The 25,463-nt window shown below is 48.7% G+C and overlaps 2 protein-coding genes across 2 annotated transcripts in view; one reads left to right on the top strand and one right to left on the bottom strand.

Moving 5' to 3' along the window:
• The window catches only part of LOC140197050 (alpha-1,4-N-acetylglucosaminyltransferase-like), an 89,575-nt gene that overhangs the window by 26,168 nt on the left and 37,944 nt on the right, over positions 1-25,463 (bottom strand). The window lies entirely within an intron of this gene.
• LOC140196942 (alpha-1,4-N-acetylglucosaminyltransferase-like) lies at positions 234-24,277 on the top strand. Its single transcript, XM_072256887.1, has 3 exons — positions 234-303; positions 17,864-18,132; positions 23,675-24,277. The coding sequence occupies exons 1-3, from the start codon at positions 234-236 to the stop codon at positions 24,275-24,277; spliced, it is 942 nt and encodes a 313-aa protein (XP_072112988.1).

Below are 25,463 nucleotides of genomic sequence, written 5' to 3'. Positions count from 1 at the left end.
GTTTGCGGGCGGCGGAGTGAGCCGGGAGCAGAGTGAAGGCTTAAGAGTCTCGGCTCAACGGGCTTAGGCGGAAACGGGCGAGGCAAGGAAGGGTTAGTATTCATTTTTTGTTGTTATTTGAGGAGAGGGGCAGTATGAGTGTGAGGGCAGTTTGTTGTTCTCGGTGCTGGATGTGGGAGGCCCTGGAGTCTCCAAGCCTCCCGGCCGTCCACATCTGTGCCAGGTGCGCCGAGATGCGGCTCCTAAAGAAACGCGTTGGGGAACTGGAGCTGCAGCTCGATGACCTTCGTCTGGTCAAGGAGAGTGAGCAGTTGATAGAGAGGAGTTACAGGCAGGTGGTCACACCGGGGCCACAGGAGGCAGACAAGTGGGTCACGGTTAGGAGGGGGAAGGGGAAGAGTCAGGTAATAGAGAGTACCCCAGTGGCTGTGCCTCTTGACAATAGGTACTTCTGTTTGAGTACTGCTGGGGGGTGGGGGGACAGCTTACCCGGGGGAAGCGACAGTGGCCGTGTCTCTGGCACTGAGTCAGGCCCCATAGCTCAGAAGGGTAGGGAAAGGAAGAGGAGGGCAGTTGTAATAGGGGACTCGGTAGTAAGGAGGTCAGATGGGTGATTCTGTGGATGCAGTCAAGAAACCCGGATGGTAGTTTGCCTCCCTGGTGCCAGGGTCCGGGATATTTCTGATATCACGTCCAAGATATCCTGAAGTGGGAGGGTGAGCAGCCAGAGGTCGTGGTACATACAGGTAAAGGGAAGAGATTCTGAAAGGAGAATATAGGGAGTTAGGAAGGGAGTTGAGAAAAAGGACTGCAAAGGTAGTAATCTCGGGATTACTGCCTGTGCCACGCGACAGTGAGAGTAGGAATGCAATGAGGTGGAGGATAAATGCATGGCTGAGGGATTGGAGCAGGGGGCAGGGATTCAAGTTTTTGGATCATTGGGACCTCTTTTGGCGCAGGCGTGATCTGTACAAAAAGGACGGGTTACACTTGAATCCTAGGGGGACCAATATCCTGGCGGGGAGATTTGCGAGGGCTACTGAGGTGACTTTAAACTAGAATGGTTGGGAGGTGGGAATCAAATTAAAGATACTAGGAGAGAGGAGGTTATCTCACAACAGGGGGATGAGAACAAGTGCAGAGAGACAGAGGGGTGTAAAATGAGGGTAGAAGCAAAAAGTAGTAAGGTGAAAAGTAAAAGTGGCAGGCCGACAAATCCAGGGCAAAAATCAAAAAGGGCCACTTTTCAACATAATTGTATAAGGGCTAAGAGAGTTGTAAAAGAGCGCCTGAAGGCTTTGTGTGTCAATGCAAGGAGCATTCGTAACAAGGTGGATGAATTAAAAGTGCAGATTGTTATTAATGAATATGATATAGTTGGGATCACAGAGACTTGGCTCCAGGGTGACCAAGGATGGGAGCTCAACATTCAGGGATATTCAATATTCAGGAGGGATAGACATGAAAGAAAAGGAGGTGGGGTAGCATTGCTGGTTAGAGAGAAGATTAACGCAATAGAAAGGAAGGACATTAGCTGGGAGGATGTGGAATCGATATGGATAGAGCTGCATAACACTAAGGGGCAGAAAACACTGGTGGGAGTTGTGTACAGGCCACCTAACAGTAGTAGTGAGGTTGGGGATGGTATTAAACAGGAAATTAGAAATGCGAGCAATAAAGGAACAGCAGTTATAATGTGTGACTTCAATCTACAAATAGATTGGGTGAACCAAATTGGCAAGGGTGCTGAGGAAGAGGATTTCTTGGAATGTAGGATTTCTTAAATAGGTTTTTTGCGTCTATATTTACTAAGGAAGCTGGCATGAAATCTATGGAATTGAGGGAATCAAGTAGTGAGACCATGGAAACTGTCCAGATTGAAAAGGAGGAGGTGCTTGCTGTCTTGAGGAAAATTAAAGTGGGTAAATCCCCGGGACCTGACAGACTGTTCCCTCGGACCTTGAAGGAGACTAGTGTTGAAATTGAGGGGGCCCTGGCAGAAATATTTAAAATGTCGCTGTCTACGGGTGAAGTGCCGGAGGATTGGAGAGTGGCTCATGTTGTTCCGTTGTTTAAAAAAGGATCGAAAAGTAATCCAGGAAATTATAGGCCGGTGAGTTTAACGTCAGTAGTAGGTAAATTATTGGAGGGAGTACTAAGAGACAGAATCTACAAGCATTTGGATAGACGGGGGCTTATTAGGGAGAGTCAACGTGGCTTTGTGCATCGTAGGTCATGTTTGACCAATCTGTTGGAGTTTTTTGAGGAGGTTACCAGGAAAGTGGATGAAGGGAAAGCAGTGGATATTGTCTACATGGACTTCAGTAAGGCCTTTGACAAGGTCCCGCATGGGAGGTTAGTTAGGAAAATTCAGTCGCTAGGTATACATGGAGAGGTGGTAAATTGGATTAGACATTGGCTCAATGGAAGAAGCCAAAGAGTGGTAGTAGAGAATTACTTCTCCGAGTGGAGGCCTGTGACTAGTGGTGTGCCATAGGGATCAGTGCTGGGTCCATTGTTATTTGTCATCTATATCAATGATCTGGATGATAATGTGGTAAATTGGATCAGCAAATTTGCTGATGATACAAAGATTGGAGGTGTAGTAGACAGTGAGGAAGGTTTTCAGAGCCTGCAGGGGGACTTGGACCAGCTGGAAAAATGGGCTGAAAAATGACAGATGGAGTTTAATACTGACAAGTGTGAGGTATTGCACGTTGGAAGGACAAACCAACGTAGAACATACAGGGTTAATGGTAAGGCACTGAGGAGTGCAGTGGAACAGAGGGATCTGGGAATACAGATACAAAATTCCCTAAAAGTGTCGTCACAGGTAGATAAGGTCGTAAAGAGAGCTTTTGGTACATTGGCCTTTATTAATCGAAGTATTGAGTATAAGAGCTGGAATGTTATGATGAGGTTGTATAAGGCATTGGTGAGGCCAAATCTGGAGTATTGTGTTCAGTTTTGGTCACCAAATTACAGGAAGGATATAAATAAGGTTGAAAGAGTGCAGAGAAGGTTTACAAGGATGTTGCCGGGACTTGAGAAACTCAGTTACAGAGAAAGGTTGAATAGGTTAGGACTTAATTCCCTGGAGCGTAGAAGAATGAGGGGAGATTTGATAGAGGTATATAAAATTATGATGGGTATAGATAGAGTGAATGCAAGCAGGCTTTTTCCACTGAGGCAAGGGGAGAAAAAAACAGAGGACATAGGTTAAGGGTGAGGGGGGAAAAGTTTAAAGGGAACATTGGGGGGGCCTCTTCACACAGAGAGTGGTGGGAGTATGGAATGAGCTGCCAGACGAGGTGGTAAATGCGGGTTCTTTTTTAACATTTAAGAATAAATTGGACAGATACATGAATGGAAAGTGTAAGGAAGGATATGGTCCATGTGCAGGTCAGTGGGACGAGGCAGAAAATGGGTCGGCACAGCCAAGGAGGGCCAAAGGGCCTGCTTCTATGCTGTAGTTTCTATGGTTTCTATGGTTTCTATGGTATGTGGGATGGTTTTTTGGACCAACATGTCGAAGAACCAACTAGAGAGCAGTCTATTCTAGACTGGGTATTGAGCAATGAGGAAGAGTTAATTAGCAATCTTGTCGTAAGAGGCCCCTTGGGTAATAATGACCATAATATGGTGGAATTCTTCATTAAGATGGAGAGTGACATAGTTAATTCAGAAACAAAGGTTCTGTACTCAAAGAAGGGTAACTTTGAAGGTATGAGATGTGAATTAGCTAAGATAGACTGGCAAATGACACTTAAAGGGTTGACGGTGGATTTGCAATGGCAAGCATTTAAAGATCGCATGGATGAACTACAACAATTGTTCATCCCAGTTTGGCAAAAGAATAAATCAAGGAAGGTAGTGCACCCGTGGCTGACTTGGGAAATTAGGGATAGTATCAATTCCAAAGAAGAAGCATACAAATTAGCCAGAAAAAGTGGCTCACCTGAGGACTGGGAGAAATTCAGAGTTCAGCAGAGGAGGACAAAGGGCTTAATTAGGAAAGGGAAAAAAAAGATTTTGAGAGAAAATTGGCAGGAAACATAAAAACTGACTGTAAAAGCTTTTATAGATATGTGAAAAGAAAAAGATTGGTTAAGACAAATGTAGGTCCCCTACAGACAGAAACAGGTGAATTGATTATGGGGAGCAAGGACATGGCAGACCAATTGAATAATTACTTTGGTTCTGTCTTCACTAAGGAGGACATAAATAATCTTCCGAAAATATTAGGGGACAGAGGGTCCAATGAGATGGAGGAACTGAGGGAAATACATGTTAGTAGGGAAGTGGTGTTAGGTAAATTGAAGGGATTAAAGGCAGATAAATCCCCAGGGCCAGATAGTCTACATCCCAGAGTGCTTAAGGAAGTAGCCCAAGAAATATTGGATGCATTAGTGATAATTTTTCAAAACTCTTTAGATTCTGGACTAGTTCCTGAGGATTGGAGGGTGGCTAATGTAACCCCACTTTTTAGAAAAGGAGGGAGAGAGAAACCAGGGAATTATAGACTGGTTAGCCTAACATCGGTGGTGGGGAAAATGCTAGAGTCAGTTATCAAACATGTGATAACAGTACATTTGGAAAGCGGTGAAATCATCGGACAAAGTCAGCATGGATTTGTGAAAGGAAAATCATGTCTGACCAATCTCATAGAATTTTTTGAGGATGTAACTAGTAGAGTGGATAGGGGAGAACCAGTGGATGTGGTATATTTGGATTTTCAAAAGGCTTTTGACAAGGTCCCACACAGGAGATTAGTGTGCAAACTTAAAGCACACGGTATTGGGGGTAAGGTATTGATGTGGATAGAGAATTGGTTGGCAGACAGGAAGCAAAGAGTGGGAATAAACGGGACCTTTTCAGAATGGCAGGCAGTGACTAGTGGGGTACTGCAAAGCTCAGTGCTGGGACCCCAGTTGTTTACAATATATATTAATGACCTAGATGAGGGAATTAAATGCAGCATCTCCAAGTTTGCAGATGACACGAAGCTGGGCGGCAGTGTTAGCTGTGAGGAGGATGCTAAGAGGATGCAGGGTGACTTGAATAGGTTAGGTGAGTGGGCAAATTCATGGCAGATACAATTTAATGTTGATAAATGTGAGGTTATCCACTTTGGTGGCAAAAACAGGAAAATAGATTATTATTTGAATGGTGGCCGATTCGGAAAAGGGGAGGTGCAATGAGACTTGGGTGTCATTATACACCAGTCATTGAAAGTGGGCATGCAGATACAGCAGGTGGTGAAAAAGGCAAATGGTATGCTGGCATTCAAAGCAAGAGGATTCGAGTAAAGGAGCAGGGAGGTACTACTACAGTTGTACAAGGCCTTGGTGAGACCACACCTGGAGTATTGTGTGCAGTTTTGGTCCCCTAATCTGAGGAGAGACATCCTTGCCATAGAGGCATTACAAAGGAGGTTCACCAGATTGATTTCTGGGATGGCAGGACTTTCATATGATGAAAGACTGGATCGACTAGGCTTATATTCGTTGGAATTTAGAAGATTGAGTGGGGATCTTATTGAAACGTATGAGATCCTAAAGGGATTGGACAGGCTAGATGCAGGAAGATTACTCCCGATGTTGGGGAAGTCCAGAATGAGGGGTCACAGTTTGAGGATAAAGGGGAAGCCTTTTAGGACCGAGATTAGGAAAAACTTCTTCACACAGAGAGTGGTGAATCTGTGGAATTCTCTATCACAGGAAACAGTTGAGGCCAGTTCATTGGCTATATTTAAGAGGGAGTTTGATATGACCCTTGTGGCTAAAGGGATCAGGGAGTATGGAGGGAAGGCTGGTACAGGGTTCTGAGTTGGATGATCAGCCATGATCACATTGAATGGCGGTGTAGGCTCGAAGGGCCGAATGGCCTACTCCTGCACCTATTTTCTTTGTTTCTATGTTTCATCATCATTCTTCGTGTGTAGGATGTATCATACATGATCAATGATCAATGATCTATACTGATGAAGATTGCGCGCTGTCTATAGAATCAATAAACTTCCTGGCCTGGCCTGCTGAGTTCCTCCAGAATTTAGTGTGTGAAGCTTTATTCTTTGTTACTGAAGCTAAATTTAAGAAAGTAATGGAGTAGATGATGGAGGTTTTGCCTTAAGTGGCTGAAAACACAGCCGGGTTGTGAGGTGGATTGGTGAGCTGCCTCAGTCGTCAGAAGCTTCCAGCTCAGAGAATGTTGAGTGCTGAAGATCTGTACAGACCAATGGCTGGTGTTTTCAAGGGCATCGCACACTTCGCATCTGTGGTCTGAACTCCCCACATGCTTCAAAGTGGCTCCAATTGTACTGTGCTCAAGAAGGGTATGGTGACCTGCCTGAGAAACGGCCATCTATCAGCACTTACATCCACCATAACAAGTTCTTCAAGAAGTTGGTTATTGTGCTGGATCCTCTTCATTTGCCGATCAGCATAACAGGTCAACACCAGATGTTGTTTCACTGATTCTCCACTGTACGTCTAGGTAACAGAACGTCAGGCTGCTAATCATTGACAACACTCAGAATCCACCACATTCATCAGAAGATCTCCATCAGTACAGATCATTGACAATAGTTCCTCCTCACTGATCATCAACACAAGTGCACTTCATGCTTAGACCCTGCTCTTCTCTTTACACACACTACACGTTCAACAACATTTCCAAATTTGCCAACAACACCAGTGTTGTCTGAATCACGAGTGGTTTTGAGTCTTTCTCTTTCAATCAATGGTCCCTCACTTGTTGAGTTGTTCCAGCATTTTCTACTTTTATTTCAGTTTGACAGCATCTGCAGGTTTTGATTTTCATTTTCTTTCTTCAATTCTAATTACCAAGTCCTTTCACTGTGATCTCTCCTTTTTAACATTGAATCAATCCAGGTTCCATAGGATCACATCCTTTTGTGTCTTACTGTCCCTAGTCTTTGCTCCCCACCTCTAAGCCCATTTTAAAATTTTGATATCTCCACCTATTAAATAGCAGATGTCAGAAAATTAAACTTAAAACTGAAAATACTAAAAATTATCATCAATCAGATAACTTCCTCGGAGTGAAAACTAGATTTGATGTTGCAAGTCACTAATCTTTCCTCAGTATATTTTGTTTTCATATTGCCAATTCTTTTGCAGTTATATTGTCTGGAAAGATTATTTCCTGATCTGATAATTATTTCCAATGCTGAGTTTTCATCCAATCATTAACTTTTTCTGATTATTACTTTATATGACTTCAAATCACTACGTAGTATTTCCTGGTGGTATGACACCGAAGTATGTTGTAATAAGTTCAACGTTCAGAACAATAAATTGATAATCCTCCTTTAGAACATAAAACGAGACACAAAGAATAGACTCACAGAGCAACATTACAGATTCAGCCATATTACTACAGGTGAGTAACAATAATTATTAAAATCTATCCCTTGTCATCGTAATATGGTTTTCATATTACCTTGGGTAAATGTGTTTTATTTGTCATAATATTTTGATGTCTACATCTAGAGGGTGAATGCAAAATGGACATAGTTTTAGATTTGTTTCTTCAAGTGTGTTTACCATTAAAAGTGTGAAGGAAATAGATAGATAGATAGATAGACAGATAGATAGATATACTTTATTGATCCCGAGGGAAATTGGGTTTCGTTACTGCCGCACCAACCAAGAATAGAGCATAAATATAGCAATACAAAAACAACATTCAATCAAAGAACAAAATGAAAACTATGCCAGATGGAAAATAAGTCCAGGACCAGTTTATTGGAGCAGGGTGTCTGACCCCCCTTGGAAGGAGCTGCAAGTTCGATGGCCACAGGCAGGAACGACCTCCCGTGCTGCCCAGTGTTGTATCCTGGTGGAATATAGCCAAAGACCAACAGTAAAAAGTTCAATATCCAGTCTACAAACGCGTTCCTCGATCGTAATATGACCCAGATTGCACCATCTGTTGTTGTAACTGTAAGCACCCAACTCCCTTACGCTTACCGCTTTCAGTGCACTTCTGGTCAGCCCGAACAGTCTGGAAGCCATCCATGGAAAAGTTTTGATCGGGTATGTCCTCGTGCAGCCCCGTTCCAGTGAAACACATCATACTGCACTCCCGAAATGTTCTCTGACGCCTGGCTAGCACCGTGAGCTCGTCCATTTTATTACCCACCGAACTCCTCTTCTCCATAAGTCTCTATTGTCTCGACCCGGTCCTCTTTCCTCGCCTTTGTGATCTCCCTCTGCATCCTCTGTGTGTTTTCCTCCAGATTTCAGCAGGGGTGTCCGCTGCTCTGCTCGCTAAACCGGCCGACATAAGCACAAGCAGCTGGTCCCTGGAATAAACAATGCAACCATGCTTCTGCCCCGCTAATGAGACGTGTCGGAATGTAACTATTTCCAGCGGTAAAAACCCAAATAAAACCCTCTCTACCAGCATGTTAGAGAGGGTACAGCTTTGACGTGTTACCGTGAAAAAAATACAAAAAATAAAGTAAGTTGAAAAGTAAGAAGGAAAAAGTAAGAATACTGATCGGAATGGCTGTAACAGACTGCATGCACGACCGGTGCGTGGATCAGAAATACTAAAACAATATTATATGTTAAACAACAGTTTAAAACACTCATGTGACTTCATACAGCTGAATAAGATTAGAACATTGTGAGCCAAGTTTATTTCAGAGATAATTTACTTCATAACTAATCTAAAGGTTTTATATTACTCAGCTGAGTTGGAAAGATCAGGACTGGGCGCTGGTAACAAATGTCAGCCACCAGTCAGTCCCCAGACAGTCCTTCCAGGTGAGGCAACACTTCACCTGTGAGTCAGCTGGGGTGATATACTGCGTCCGGTGCTCCTGACGTGGCCTTTTATATATTGGCGAGACCCAACGCAGACTGGGAGATCATTTTGCTGAACACCTACGCTCTGTCCGCCAGAGAAAGCAGGATCTCCCAGTGGCCACACATTTTAATTCCACATCCCATTCCCATTCTGACATGTCTATCCACGGCCTCCTCTACTGTAAAGATGAAGCCATACTCAGGTTGGAGGAACAACACCTTATATTCCGTCTGGGTAGCCTCCAACCTGATGGCATGAACATTGACTTCTTTAACTTCTGCTAATGCCCCACCTCCCCCTTGTACCCCATCTGTTATTTATATACGCACATTCTTTCTCTCACTCTCTTTTTTCTCCCTCTGTCCCTCTGACTACACCCCTTGCCCATCCTCTGGCTCCCTGGGCCTCCTGTCCCATGATCCCCTCTTATCCCTTTTGCCAATCACCTGTCCAGCTTTTGGCTCTATCCCTCCCCCTCCTGTCTTCTCCTATCATTTTGGATCACCCCTCCCCCTCTCACTTTCAAATCCCTTACACACTCTTCCTTCAGTTAGTCCTGACGAAGGGTCTCGGCCTGAAATGCCGACTGTACCTCCTCCTAGAGATGCTGCCTGGCCTGCTGCATTCACCAGCAACTTTGATGTTTTAAGACTAGGTGACTGTTCAATTGCTATTGGTCTCAATTAAAAGATTATAACACATTACTGTCATAAGAGCGGTGGCTGGGAACGGACCCAAGTGCAAGACACAGACACTGAGGCACTAGGGACAGGACTAGGATACAGGGCGATGGCAAGGACATGGACAGGAAAACTAGGAAGCTGGAACAGGACTGAACAAGAGAGTTCGGAGCCCGGGTTTGGACTCAGAGCCAGAGACTGGACAAGGACCCAGTATCTGGGTCTTGCCTCCGGCTCGGACCCTAGAACTAGGCAAGGATGAGGCTTGGCAGACAGGCAGGACGGGCCGAAATCTACAGGCTTGAAGCTAGGCAAGTGACGAGGCGAGGCTTGGCAGGAGGCTGGAGACTTAAGACTAGAGGCGAGGCTGGAGGCTGGAGACTTGAGGCGAGGCTGGAGGCTGGAGGCTTGAGGCGAGGCGAGGCGAGGCTGGAAGCTGGTGGCTGGAGATGAGGTGAGGCAAGGCTGGAGGCTGCAGTCTTGAGGTGAGGCTGGAGACTGGAGACTTGAGGCGAGGCTGGAGGCTGGAGACTTGAGGTGAGGCAAGGCTGGAGGCTGGAGACTTAAGGCGAGGCTGGAGGCTGGATTCTTGAGGCGAGGCGAGGCGAGGCGAGGCTGGAGGCTGGAGACTTAAAGCGAGTTGAGGCTGGAGGCTGGAGGCTGGTGGCTGGAGACTTGAGGCGAGGCTGGAGGCTGGAATCTTGAGACGAGGCGAGGCGAGGCTGGAGGCTGGAGACTTGAGGAGCGGCGAGGCGCGGCTGGAGGCTGGAGACTTGAGGCGAGGTGAGGCTGGAGGCTGCAGTTTTGAGGCAAGGCGAGTCTGGAGGCGGGAGGCTTGAGGTGAGGCGAGGTGAGGCTGGAGGCTGTAGACTTGAGGCAAGGCTGGAGGCTGGAGACTTCAGGCGAGGTGAGGCGAGGCTGGAGGCTGGAGACCTGAGACGAGGTGAGACTGGAGGCTGGAGACTTGAGGCGAGGCGAGGCTGGAGGCTGGAGACTTGAGGCGAGGCGAGGCGAGGCGAGGCTGGAGATGAGGCGAGGCGAGGCTGGAGGATGGAGACTTGAGGCGAGGCGAGGCGAGGCTGGAGGCTGGAGGCTGGTGGCTGGAGACGAGGCGAGGCAAGTCTGGAGGCTGCAGTCTTGAGGCGAGGCGAGTCTGGAGGCTGGAGGCTGGAGGCTGGAGGCTGGAGACTTGAGGTGAGGCGAGGCTGGAGGCTGGAGACGAGGCGAGGCGAGGCTGGAGGATGGAGACTTGAGGCGAGGCGAGGTGAGGCTGGAGGCTGGAGGCTGGTGGCTGGAGACAAGGCGAGGCAAGTCTGGAGGCTGCAGTCCTGAAGCGAGGCGAGTCTGGACGCTGGAGGCTGGAGACTTGTGGCGAGGCTGGAGGCTGGAGACGAGGCGAGGCGAGGCTGGAGGCTGGAGATGAGGCGAGGCGAGGCTGGAGGATGGAGACTTGAGGCGAGGCGAGGCGAGGCGAGGCTGGAAGCTGGAGGCTTCAGGCTTGAGGTGACGCTGAAGGCTGGAGAATTGATGCGAGTTGAGGCTGGTGGCTGGAGACTTGAGGTGAGGCAAGGCTGGAGGCTGCAGTCTTGAGGTGAGGCGAGGTTGGAGGCTGGAGACTTGAGGCGAGGCGTGGCTGGAGGCTGGAGACTTGAGGTGAGGCTGGAGGCTGGAATCTTGAGGCGAGGTGAGGCTGGAGGCTGGAGACTTGAGGAGTGGCGAGGCGAGGCTGGAGGCTGGAGACTTGAGGTGAGGCGAGGTGAGGCTGGAGGCTGGAATCTTGAGGCGAGGCAAGGCGAGGCTGGAGGCTGGAGACTTGAGGAGTGGCGAGGCGAGGCTGGAAGCTGGAGACTTGAGGAGAGGCGAGACGAGGCTGGAGGCTGGAGGCTGGAGACTTGAGGCGAGGCGAGGCTGGAGGCTGGTGACTTGAGGTGAGGTGAGGCTCAAGGCTGGAGGCTGGTGGCTGGAGACGAGGCGAGGCGAGTCTGGAGGCTGGAGGATTGAGGTGAGGCGAGGCTGGAGGCTGGAAGCTGGAGGCTTCAGGCTTGAGGCGAGGCTGAAGGTTGGAGACTTGATGCGCGTTGAGGCTGGAGACTTGAGGCGAGGCAAGGCTGGAGGCTGCAGTCTTGAGGCGAGGCGAGTCTCGAGGCTGGAGGCTTCAGGTAAGTCGAGTCTGTAGGCTGGAGGCTTGAGGTGAGGCGAGGCGAGGCTGGAGGCTGGGGACTTGAGGCGAGGCGAGGCGAGGCTGGAGGCTGGAGACTTGAGGCGAGGCGAGGCTGGAGGCTGGAGACTTGAGGCGAGGTGAGGCTCGAGGCTAGAGGCTGGTGGCTGGAGACGAGGCGAGGCAAGTCTGGAGGCTGCAGTCTTGAGGCGAGGCGAATCTGGAGGTTGGAGGCTTAAGGTGAGGTGAGGCGAGACTGGAGGCTGGAGACTTGAGGTGAGGCTGGAGTCCTGAGGTGAGGCAAGGTGAGGCTGGAGGCTGGAGACTTGAGGCGAGGCTGGAGTCCTGAGGTGAGGCGAGGTGAGGCTGGAGGCTGGAGACTTGAGGCGAGCCGAGGTGAGGCTGGAGGCTGGAGGTGAGGCGAGGCTGGAGGCTGGAGACTTGAGGTGAGGCGAGGCTGGAGGCTGGAGACGAGGCGAGGCGAGGCTGGAGGCTGGAGACGAGGCGAGGCGAGGCTGGAGGATGGAGACTTGAGGTGAGGCGAGGCTGGAAGCTGGAGACTTGATGCGAGTTGAGGCTGGTGGCTGGAGACTTGAGGTGAGGCAAGGCTGGAGGCTGCAGTCTTCAGGCGAGGCGAGGCTGGAGGCTGGAATCTTGAGGCGAGGCGAGGTTGGAGGCTAGAGACTTGATGCGAGTTGAGGCTGGAGGCTGGAGGCTGGTGGCTGGAGACGAGGTGAGGCGTGGCTGGAGGCTGGAGACTTGAGGTGAGGCGAGGCGAGGCTGGAGGCTGGAGACTTGAGGCGAGGCGAGACGAGGCTGGATGCTGGAGGCTGGAGACTTGAGGCGAGGCGAGGCTGGAGGCTGGAGACCTGAGGCGAGGCGAGGCGAGGCTGGAAGCTGCAGACTTGAGGCGAGGTGTGGCTGGTGGCTGGAGACTTGAGGCGAGGCAAGGATGGAGGCTGGAGACGAGGCGAGGCGAGACTGGAGGCTGGAGACTTGAGGCTTGAGGCGAGGCGAGGCTGGAGGCTGGAGACTTGAAGCGAGGCGAGGCTGGAGGCTGGAGACCTGAGGCGAGGCGAGGCTGGAAGCTGCAGCCTTGATGCGAGTTGAGGCTGGTGGCTGGAGACTTGAGGTGAGGCAAGGCTGGAGGCTGCAGTCTTGAGGTGAGGTGAGGTTGGAGGCTGGAGACTTGATGCGAGTTGAGGCTGGAGGCTGGAGGCTGGTGGCTGGAGACTTGAGGCGAGGTGTGGCTGGAGGCTGGAGACTTGAGGTGAGGCTGGAGGCTGGAATCTTGAGGCGAGGTGAGGTTGGAGGCTGGAGACTTGAGGAGTGGCGAGGCGAGGCTGGAGGCTGGAAACTTGAGGCGAGGCGAGGTGAGGCTGGAGGCTGGAATCTTGAGGCGAGGCGAGGCGAGGCTGGAGGCTGGAGACTTGAGGAGTGGCGAGGCGAGGCTGGAAGCTGGAGACTTGAGGTGAGGCGAGACGAGGCTGGAGGCTGGAGGCTGGAGACTTGAGGCGAGGCGAGGCTGGAGGCTGGTGACTTGAAGCGAGGCGAGGATGGAGGCTGGAGACGAGGCGAGGTGAGGCTGGAGACTTGAAGCGAGGCGAGGCTGGAGGCTGGAGACCTGAGGCGAGGCAAGGCTGGAGGCTGGTGGCTAGAGACTTGATGCGAGGCTGGCAGCTGGAGGCTTGAGCTGAGGCGAGGCGACGCTGGAGGCTGGAGACTTGAGGCGAGGCGAGGCTGGAGGCTGGAGACTTGAGGTGAGGTGAGGCTCAAGGCTAGAGGCTGGTGGCTGGAGACGAGGTGAGGCAAGTCTGGAGGCTGCAGTCTTGAGGCGAGGCGAATCTGGAGGTTGGAGGCTTAAGGTGAGGTGAGGCGAGACTGGAGGCTGGAGACTTGAGGTGAGGCTGGAGTCCTGAGGTGAGGCGAGGTGAGGCTGGAGGCTGGAGACTTGAGGCGAGCCGAGGTGAGGCGAGGCTGGAGGCTGGAGACTTGAGGCGAGGTAAGGCGAGGCTGGAGGATGGAGACTTGAGGCGAGGTAAGGCGAGGCTGGAAGCTGGAGACTTGATGCGAGTTGAGGCTGGTGGCTGGAGACTTGAGGTGAGGCAAGGCTGGAGGCTGCAGTCTTCAGGCGAGGCGAGGCTGGAGGCTGGAATCTTGAGGCGAGGCGAGGTTGGAGGCTAGAGACTTGATGCGAGTTGAGGCTGGAGGCTGGAGGCTGGAGACTTGAGGTGAGGCGCGGCTGGAGGCTGGAGACTTGAGGTGAGGCGAGGCGAGGCTGGAGGCTGGAGACTTGAGGCGAGGCGAGACGAGGCTGGAGGCTGGAGGCTGGAGACTTGAGGCGAGGCGAGGCTGGAGGCTGGAGACCTGAGGCGAGGCGAGGCGAGGCTGGAAGCTGCAGACTTGAGGCGAGGCGTGGCTGGAGGCTGGAGACTTGAGGCGAGGCGTGGCTGGAGGCTGGAGGCTGGAGACTTGAAGCGAGGCGAGGCCGGAGGCTGGAGACCTGAGGCGAGGCGAGGCGAGGCTGGAAGCTGCAGCCTTGAGGCGAGGTGAGGCTGGTGGCTGGAGACTTGAGGCGAGGCAAGGATGGAGGCTGGAGACGAGGCGAGGTGAGACTGGAGGCTGGAGACTTGAGGCTTGAGGCGAGGCGAGGCTGGAGGCTGGAGACTTGAAGCGAGGCGAGGCCGGAGGCTGGAGACCTGAGGCGAGGCGAGGCGAGGCTGGAAGCTGCAGCCTTGAGGCGAGGTGAGGCTGGAGGCTGCAGACTTGAGGCGAGGTGAGGCTGGAAGCTGCAGCCTTGAGGCGAGGCGAGGCTGGAAGCTGCAGCCTTGAGGCGAGGTGAGGCTGGAGGCTGCAGACTTGAGGCGAGGCTGAAGGCTGGAGACTTGAGGCGAGTTGAGGCTGGAGGCTGGAGGCTGGAGACATGAGGTGAGGCGAGGTTGGAGGCTGCAGACTTGAGGCGAGGCGAGGCTGGAGGCTGGAGACGAGGCGAGTTGAGGCTGGAGGCTGGAGGCTGGAGACATGAGGTGAGGCGAGGCTGGAGGCAGGAGACTTGGGACGAGGCTGGAGGCTGGAATCTTGAGGCGAGGTGAGGCAAGGCTGGAGGTTGCAGACTTGAGGCTCCAGGTGAGGCGAGGTGAGGCTGGAGGCTGGAGACTTGAGGTGAGGCGAGGCGAGGCTGGAGGCTGGTGGCTGGAGCCTTGAGGCGAGGCAAGGCTGGAGGCTGCAGACTTGAGGTGAGGTGAGTCTGGAGGCTGGAGGCTTGAGGTGAGGCGAAGTGAGGCTGGAGGCTGGAGACTTGAGGCGAGGCTGGAGACTGGAGGCTTGAGGTAGGCGAGGCTGGAAGCTGGAGGCTGGAGACTTGTGGCAAGGCTGGAGGCTGGAGACTTGAGGGGAGGTGAGGCTGGAGGCTTGAGGTAGGCGAGGCTGGAAGCTGGAGGCTGGAGACTTGTGGCAAGGCTGGAGGCTGGAGACTTGAGGCGAGGTGAGGCTGGAGGCTTGAGGTAGGCGAGGCTGGAAGCTGGAGGCTGGAGACTTGTGGCAAGGCTGGAGGCTGGAGACTTGAGGCGAGGTGAGGCTGGAGGCTGGAGACTGGCGGCTGGAGCCTTGAGGCGAGGCAAGGCTGGAGGCTGCAGTCTTGAGGCAAGGCGAGTCTGAAGGCTTGAGGCTTGAGATGAGGCGAGGCGAGGCTGGAGGCTAGAGACTGGAGGCTTGAGGTGAGGCGAGGCGAGGCTGGAGGCTGGAGACTTATGGCGAGGCTGGAGGCTGGAGACTTGAGGCGAGGCTTGTCAGGCTCCTCCTGGGCAGGGTGCAGACCACCTGGGCAGGGCACGGATTAACACCTGACAGAGGCAAGGGACAGGTAGGGACAGAACCAACCCCAGGTAATGGCAAGACGGCCTGGCTTACCTGGGCAGAGGCAAGAGACAGGAAGGGAGCGAGGTACAGGGTGGCTCCAGGACCAGACAGCAAGACAAGGCAAGGCTACTGGCAAAACAAGGCAAGACGAGAACTTCAGGTGAGGCGAGCGTTACCGGCAAGACAAGGCAGGGTTTCATTGAAAGCAAGGCGAGACAGAACTTCAGGCGAGGCGAGAGTTACCGGCAAGACAAGACAGGGCTTCAGGCGAGGAAACAGAAGGCAGGGGAAGGGATACAAGGAGTAAGGACAAGAACAATCCAGCCACTACGCCCTGGTCTCTGGAGCCAGCCCCAACGAGCATCAGCTGACTCAATTAGCTCAACACGGTGAGAAACTGGGCAGATAGGAAAACCTGGAGCAACGGTCGATGGACCGGACTGTGAACCGGAATACGGACTTAACGGACCGGACTATGACAGTACACCTGCTCCATTCCCCCAACCCCCACCGCCAACGGGAGCCTCCAGGCGACCAAAAAGCGTTTCCGGACTATGGACGACCCGGGCGTGTGGGAGTGTATGTAACAGAAAGGAATCCCGGGTGGCAAGAGGAAAACAACAGTGTCTGTGTCACTGGGTCCATGGTTGGCTGGATCATTCTGTCATAGGGGCAATGGGAACAGACCCAAGTGCAAGACACAGACACTGAAGTACTAGGGACAGGACTAGGATATAGGGCGATGGCAAGGACATGGACAGGAAAACCAGGAACCTGGAACAGGACAGAACAAGAGGGCTAGGAGCCTGGGCATGGACTCCGAGCCAGAGATTGGACAAGGACACAGTACCTGGGTCTTGCCTCTGGCTCGGACCCCTGAACTAGGCAAGGACGAGGCAGAAATCTACAGGCTTGAAGCTAGGCCAGAGATGAGGCGAGGTTTGGCAGGAGGCTGGAGATTTCAGACTGGAGGCGAGGCTTGGCAGGAGGCTGGAGACTTGAGACTAGAGGCGAGGCTGGAGGCTGGAGGATGGAGACTTGAGACTAGAGGTGAGGCTTGGCAGGAGGCTGGAGACTTGAGGCGAGGCGAGGCTGGAGGCTGGAGGCGTGAGGCGAGGCGAGGCTGGATTCTAGAGGCCTGAGATTTGAGACTTGAGGCGGGGCTGGAGGCTGGAGGCTGGAGACTTGAGGCAAGGCTGGGCAGGTTCCTCCCTGGCAGGGCGCGGATCACCACCCGACAGAGGCAAGGGACAGGAAGTGACAGAACCAACCCCAGGTAATGGCAAGACGGCCTGGCTTACCTGGGCGGAGGCAAAGGACAGGAAGGGACAGAACCAACCCCAGGTAACGGCAAGAGGTCCTTGCTTACCTGGGCGGAGGCAAAGGACAGGAAGGTACAGAACCAACCCCAGTTAATGGCAAGACAGCCTGGCTTACCTGGGCGGAGGCAAAGGACAGGAAGGGACAGAACCAACCCCAGGTAACGACAAGAGGTCCTTGCTTACCTAGGCGGAGGCAAGGGACAGGAAAGGAACTAGGTACCGGGTGGCTCCAGGACCAGACAGCAAGACAAGGCAAGGCTACTGGCAAAGCAAGGCAAGACGAGAACTTCAGGTGAGGTGAGAGTTACCGACAAGACAAGGCAGGGCTTCATGCGAGGAAACAGAAGGCAGGGGAAGGGATACAAGGAGTAAGGACAAGAACAATCCAGCAACCACGCCCTGGTCTCTGAAGGTATTTATGCAGCCAGCCCCAACGAGCATCAGCTGCCTCAATTAGAGCTCAACAAGGACAGAAACAGGGTAGGTAAGAAAACTTGGAGCAAGGGTTGATGGACCGGACTGTGAACCGGAATACGGACTTCACGGACCAGACTATGACAATTACAGGATCATTGTCTTTCTGTTTGTTTGTTTGTTTTGAACATCAAAAAAAGATTCTTGCTTATTAAATCAATTCAATTGCTCCAACCAGTCTGGACGTATCAAATACAAGCTGTTTCATCATCTACAGCAAATGCTTCCATGTCAGTTCTTGGGAATCGACAGCCAGCCTTCTTGCTGCTGGCAGTGAACATTTTAAATAATATGGGCAATGCTTCAAAATAATTTGTATCTTTTATTCACAGGTCTCTTTGAAAGAACATCTCAACTCCACACCATGATCTCCATGCAGAAGGGGTATCTTCTTGTCTTAATATTGACAGTTGTATGTGTACTGTACAGATATTGGGATATGGACAGATATTATTTCATTCAAAGCTACTTCTTCAGAATAATCCAGATGAAAAACAATTCTGGTACAAAAGTTTCTGAACCTGCATCCCCAGACAAGAAACCCGAGATTATGTTTGTGGAGTCGACTGACAACGTAGAGCCAACACCATTAGTGGTGTGTTCAGTGGAATCTGCTGCTCTAAGAAACCCAGACAAACCAACCTATTACTTCATGAAGGGATTCAGTGGCAACTTGAACCAGTATCCACAGCCTGAGTACAAAGGGATCCCTTTGCTCTCCTCAGTGAGGAATGTCACCATTCTACCCTTGAATGTCATTGAACTGTTCGAAGGGACTCCATTGAAGGGCTGGTATCAAAAGGTAACCAATGGCAAGATATCATTTCATTTAGTAAATTAATTCTTTGACTCAAATTACTTTTTCACAATAGCACCATTATTGCAGTGTGTCTGTGAAAATTATGAGAAATGCAATGTTCTCGACATCACCTAGTCAGAAATACAGAGGCCTGAAAGTCTCATGTGCATTGATAAAGAACACATGTCTTTTTGTTGACTCTTTTGAAAACTGTTGTTAATTTACTTCGGGCTTTATGTTTACCATAGAACTTAACAATTAAACTAAAATTCAATTGGTGTAGATATATATTAAGAATTATTCATCTCCGGTGATCTCTGGTGAATCCTTTACCAATTACTGCCTTCCTCGTTCTTTTCCACCTTTCCTGAAGACCTACTTAAATTGGGAGGTTTCAATGTATTTATTTTTAGTAACTTAATTGGCCAGACGCATCCTGGTCATCCAATGCCATTTCTACGCTCTTTTGTTTTTGGTATTTTCATTTTTCATTCTACACTTTACCTCAGTGCATCTCAGAGCAGAGATTTGATGCTGAGGATTTATAAGGCACTGGCAAGTCCTCACCTTGAGTATTGTGAATAGTTTTGGGCTCCTCATCGAAGGAAAGTTGTGCTGGCATTGGAGACGTTTAGGAGGAGATTCACAAGGATGACTTCGGGAACGTAAGGGTTACAATTTTCCCCCGCCATCCGAAGGTAGAGTGTTCCTATGAAACGGTTCGTAAGCCGAAATGTCGTAAAGCGAAGAAGCAATTACCACTTATTTATATGGGAAAATTTTGTGAGCGTTCGCAGACCCAAAAATAACCTACCAAATCATGCCAAATAACACATAAAACCTAAAATAACAGTAACATATAGTAAAAGCAGGAATGATATGATAAATATACAGCCTAAATAAAGTAGAAATACTTTTCCACAATCATTACTGAACTGTTCTCCGTAGCAAAAATCTCAAGCAAGCGCCGTCGGCAGAAAATCTCACGCAACTGCTGTCGGCAAAAACACGGCGCAAGTGCTCTCCAGTAACCTTTAAGCTATGAAGCTGCCAAATCATACCAAATGACACGTAAAAATACATAGCCCATATAAAGTAGAAATAATGTATGTACAGTGTAGAATCACTTACGGGAATCTGGAAGACAGGGATCTGGCACACTGATGATAGTATGTTAGACTGAGTCGTCGCAGGTCGGCTGGTGCAGTGGCCCCCACCCTCCAGGCCACCGACCGATATATTGCCACGAAGCACGCAGGGGTCCAGTGGTAGCCAGGATGCACACACTACATCTTTAAGAAAAAAGCCCAAATAAACATGCTAATTAATTAGGTGCCGCCCGGAATCCTGGTAATGCTCCCATGTCACTCATTTAGTTCATCAGCCATTTCCTCGTCCCTTGTTATTACTTCTCCTGCCTCATTCTCCAGTAGTCCTCTATCCACTCTCATTTCTCTTTTATTCTTAACATTCTTGAAAAAACTTATACTGTCCACTTTGATATTATTTGTTAGCTTCCTTTCATATTTCATCTTTTCCCTTCTAATGATTTTTTTAGTTGTTCTCTGCAAGTTTTTAAACACTTCCTAATACTCTATCTATTCACTGATTTTTGCCTTGTTGAACAATTTTAACTGAGGAGCAGAAGAAAGATTTAAAAAAATTAAAAATATTAATAGAAGGAGCAGGGTCAGAAATGTATAAGGAGCACAAGGATGTACATGTTAAGGATGAGTCATCCTATATGAAGAGAAGTTTGTGATGCCAAAAGGAGGAAGAAATCAAATGATCCATTAGTACCATGATCAATTTGAGAACCAGGAAGCCAATAACACCCTGGAAAAGATAAAGGAGATGTGTTGGTGGCCTAGGATGTGCTACAGCATGGAGCACGATCTCAAGAATTGCTTGATTTGTGCACAATACAATCCTGATAGAAATGTAAAAAAGGAGACCTCTGACCTACCATAACAGTCGAGGGACCTTGGACTAACCTGCAAATATATTACATTAGACCATTGCTACTCACCGAGGATGCAGGTGTCTTGGCTTGGTAGAGTCTTTCACCAAGTGGGTCGAAGCTTTCCCGATGAAGCCAAACATGGCCAAAGCCAATGTAAAAGTCTTATTTGAAAGGGTTTTCACTCTCTGGAATTACCTCAGAGTCAAAGTAAGTTTTATTCTGTTGCTTTTTCTTTTATAGATGATGGGCTGTCACATAATTGGCCTCTTTCTCTAGCTCTACATATGATTGTACCCACTTTTTTGACACATGAGAGATTTGGAGGACTTGTTAGGATTAGACTTGTCAGAACCCAAATTAGATGGAATAGTGATCTAATAGTGATCAAATTGGATCTAATAATTTTCCTAAGTACATGCAGGATCTCTGGGATCAAACAGTTCCAATGTTTTTTTTAGATTTGTCAGTGCTATTAGGCAATTGATCGCAATTCATCAGTGTTTTTTGCCACTATGAAGTTTGCTGAGTTGGAGCCTGGTCTAAGGGATTATTAATAACACATATAAAAGGGACGGAAAATGTGATTACTGACTGTCTGTCAGGTGTTGACAACTGCAAATTTGCTGTATTAGCCAGATAGCTGATAAAGATGTATATTTGTGTGTATCAAATAATGTACTCATGTTTGTAATTTTTACCCCGGTAAAAATCCTTAAAGAGGGGAAGTGTGACGCGAATACACATAAATTAAGATGCTTGCTGGCCTGGGCTAGCATCAGTGGCATCAGCCGTTGGTCTGCCACCTGTCCTCAGGGGAGGGAGAGATAAGGAACACAATGAAACAGCATCTGGAGATGTGTAATGAAGGGACGGGAGAAAGAGAGCTGTCTAGAGCGGCTCCCCCTTTGAACCCTGAACTGTTTGAAATGATGGACAGGTGACACCCCAGCAGGGGGATAAAAAGGGACAGGTTCGCTAAGGCAGGACACACACGACACTCGAGGTAACGAGACCCTGGAAGCGGTGCGCCTCTCACGAGTCGGTGGGAAGTACCGGACCTTAAACGCACAGGGTGGAAAGGTACGATCAGCAGGAACCCAGTGTGTGTCCGCCCTCGCTTGGGTGCCGGGTTCACTGCAGAGGATCGACCGCATTTGGAGGAGGGGTCACAGTCGGTGACCTCAGGTGACATCACAAAGGACCCGCCTGAAAGCTGCTTGTGAGCAATATCGCCGGTCTGTGAGTGGAAGCCGTTCTGAATGATCAGTCGTTCTCGTTCTCTCTCTCCCTCCCCCCACGTTGTCCATCGCCATGGCAATGATTACTGCGAACTGAACTAAATTGGACTGAACTTTGTGTCACTTTGAAATTGGTCATTTACCCCTAGACAACGATAGAGCTTGATTGATGCTGTTATCTTAATTCTGTGCACATGTGTGTTTATCATTGCTGAACTGTTGCATTTATTATCCTTTCGATTACTGTGTTGCTTGTTTCTTTAATAAAACTTTCTTAGTTCTAGTAATCCAGACTCCAACTGAGTGATCCATTTCTGCTGGTTTGGCAACCCAGTTACGGGGTACGTAACAATTGTTATGTAGTCGATTTGATTTTTGTTGTTCCCATCTGGGCTTCTCCATGTCCATTTCCTTCTTGGATGTTGTTTAAAGCAAGTGCTGGTGATTATCAGATTGTTTGTTTTACACCAGGATATAAGCTTTCTCCTCTTTTATTTCTTTCTCCCAATCCCTGGTCTCCAACAATATGGTCTTCTCCTCCCTCACCAACTTTTGCATTGAAGTCGCCCATGACTATGATGGCTTCTTGTGATTTGCATTCTTCTCGTGCTCTGTCTAGGGAGTGGGAGAAGGCATCAATTTCTTCCTCTGAGCTTGCCATTGTGGGTGTATATACTTGGATGATAGAGATGTTGTTTTGTTGTCCTTTTAGTTTGATTAGCATCATTCTGTCTGAGACAGGCCAGTATCCTAGCAGGCTCTTGGATGTTTCTTTGTCTAAGATGATTGCAACACCCTTTTCATGTTCATCTCCACCAGAGTATATCATCTTGTAGTCGTCTGATTGGAATACTCCAGTGCCTTTCCATCTTATTTCATTTAGGCCTAGGATGCTGACTTCTAGCCTCTTCACTTCTAATTTTACGTTTTCTAGCTTACCAGCTTGGTGCAGGGTTCGAACATTCCAAGTGGCAATTCGCTGTCTCTTGTTCTTGCAGACAGTAGCGTTATGACGATCCAGGCTTACCTGTCTGTTTACGTGATATCCCGTATGGAGCGAGGTGTCCACACTATTTGGAAGTGGGCTTCCATTTACGCTGTTGTCTTTTACGTTTGTGTATGTATTAACTATGGTTGTACTAGGGATAAAATACAAGAAGTAGCTTCCCCTTGCTTGCTTCCAATGCAGTGTCTTTACAAGATGGGCAACCCTGAAGGTTGCCCTATTAAAAGGACCTACTGCTCAGTGTCTGAGAAGCAGGAACTATTGATTGTGATACTCACAACTTGCCTCCTGCTTCATCCACCACCTGCATTCCGTGGCTTCACTGTAACCCAAGCAGGAAGGATAACAGGTGCTACACCTTGCCTAAGGGTGACCTGGAGGTAGCAGTGGTTAATGGTAACCTCATTACACAAAGCAAATGCTCCACAGCCAAATGTAGTTTATCGTCATGCCCAGGAGAGAGGTGTGTACTGCAGACAGTTCAAAATCTGAGGCTGAAATGTGATGTGATAAAGATATCCAAAATAATAAGGGAGATAGAGAGGGAAGATAGTAAAAAAATACATAAAATAAATTGGTATTAGCCAAAGGAAATGCATAAGTTTAAGTTTAGAGTGTGGTTGCAATCTGGAATAGGAAAGTAATGGAGACGAGTACTCTTATAATATTAAGAAATGTCTAGACAAGCTCTTGAATTGTCAAGATAGAGAAGGCTACAGCAGGCAACTTGGACAGGAAAGGCAGGGGTTACCAATAAGGGATCCATGAAAAGGTCCATGACATAAAAAGGTTGGGGAACCCCTGGTAGAGGGATATGGGCTAAATGCATGCAAATGAGATAAGGTGAGTTAGGCAGATATGGGCTAAAGGACCTGTTTACGTGTTGTAAAACTGCGTAACTCTGGACTGTATGACTCCAAATGGGATTAGTACAAATGAGTGCAGTGAGCTGGTGGGTGAGATGTACTGAATGACTTGCTTCCACCTCTATAAACCTACAGCTTTCTTTCTCAGGTTACAGGTTAAATTCCTTTCCCAAGGAGTGGAACCACCGAATTAATCTGGATTGAGGGACAGGTCTGGAGGATTTTTACATGGGAGTTTGGATGGAACATTCCTTTTCTGCAGTGTGGGATTGTGTGGAGTGAACATTTCATGTACTCCTCAGAATACTGGTTGTAGTGTTTTTGTGTGATGCTGGCAGCCACTGCACACTGGGCTCTCTGACTGAACTGTCTTTAGCTTCATTAAGACACACAGAGTCTGGACAAGAGGTGTTTTTGAAAGAATACTGTTTAACATAATAAATCTAAAATTTCTTTATCCATTATACCACAGGTAAAACCAGAAAAGGAGAAGTATTGGACGCATGTGCTTGCTGATGGCTGCAGATTGGCACTGCTCTGGAAATATGGGGGAATCTACCTGGATACTGACATTATATCACTGAGGTCTATGCCGTTTGCTAATTTTACATGTCCAGACAGCACAGGAACAGTTAGTAATGGGGCAATCGGTTTCCATCGTAAGCATCATACTTTTTTATGGAATTGCATGGAAGAGTTTGTGGCCCATTACAATGGAGCTGTTTGGGGTCAACAGGGTCCTGGACTGATTACGCGTGTGCTGAAGAGATGGTGCAATACTAGTAAACTAGCCACCTTCATTGGCAAGGAATGCAATGGCATCTCTCTATGGATCACAAATCGTTTCTATCCAGTCCCATATCCAGCATGGGGGAGGTACTATGTTCACTGGGAAAAAGAGCATATAGAACGGGCCTTCTCAGATACATATGGAGCACATGTCTGGAATTATATGAATAAACAGAAGAAAAGAGGTATTGTGGCTGGAAGTGGATCATTAATTGAACATTTTTTCCAACTGCATTGTCCAATTACATACAAAAATTTAATTCAATCCAGAAATAGTACAGTGTGATATAGGACTTGATATTGTACAATGATTGACAAAATGAAGCAGACACATTTCCAAAAATTTAATTTTATAATTTATCAGAAAATCCTTTGAACATAATTGTAATCCATGTTACATTTACTGCCATACCTATTCTTCAAAGAACAGCTCATCCAAACTAGATACCATGCAGTTCAGTTGTCGAATATCAATCAGACAGAAATGCCAATATCCCAATGCAGGTCTGTGTAATGCAATCTTGCATTGGGGACAGATGGCAGTGACCATGCTGGAGGTGTCCCACATTTAACTCAACACAGAGCAGAAAGCAGCAGTGTTTGACAAAATATTCACGTGAATTAGTTGAAAGACAAAAACTTGTAGAAAATCAGGCACTGTGTTTTGCTGCATTTAGATTTGTCATAATGTTAATTGGTTTTGTATTTGGAAGGATAATAATTTTGCCCGTTTGCTGACAGATTTGAGAGTGGCCAAGAACATTGGAAGAATCCCATAAAGAACATGACTATATTTCAAAGGTTGAATGGCAATTTAATATCAGAGAATGTACTTTATACAATATACAACCTGAAATCCTCCCCACCCCCCCACTGCAGCAAAAGCATCAGCCCCCCACCCCACTCAAACCACCCACGATGCAATGGCAAGCTCCCAGAGACCATGATCTGGAGCCTATCAAAACTTACTGTCCACTTCAACACTTTGACATCTCAACAGGTCATCTCCCTCTCTAACGAGGGAGAGGGAGAGATATCACCCTTGCCACACTGAAAGGGGAGGCCAACTCAATGTTACGATCTGCAGCATTGCTTATTTCAGTTCCCCCAACTCAAGAATCATCAAACTCTCTCTCAAGCCAGAACTTACTAATAGGGACAAATTATAAAATTAAGTTTTCTGCATTAGAAATAAATATTTTTGTGGAGGAAAGGTCTGATTAAAAAAGTGCTCATTTTTAATTTTGCTATCTGGGGACATGATTAGAGAGGACGAAGAATATCAAGTCACTGGCTTCCAGTTCACTTCAAGTTGCTTGGCAATCTCCAGATATGAATATCTATTGGTGACAGTCACACAGAATTTCAACAGTAACAGGATAAAGTGACTTCAGTCTTTTTTGTCCATTACTGGTTGTTTATGCCTGATAATGAAACTTACCAATAATCTCTCACAGTAAGTGTAACAGTTC

The sequence above is a fragment of the Mobula birostris genome, chromosome 4 (assembly GCF_030028105.1).
Source record: "Mobula birostris isolate sMobBir1 chromosome 4, sMobBir1.hap1, whole genome shotgun sequence".
Taxonomy (NCBI): Eukaryota; Metazoa; Chordata; class Chondrichthyes; order Myliobatiformes; family Myliobatidae; genus Mobula; species Mobula birostris.
This window is presented reverse-complemented; position numbering and strand designations above follow the sequence as displayed.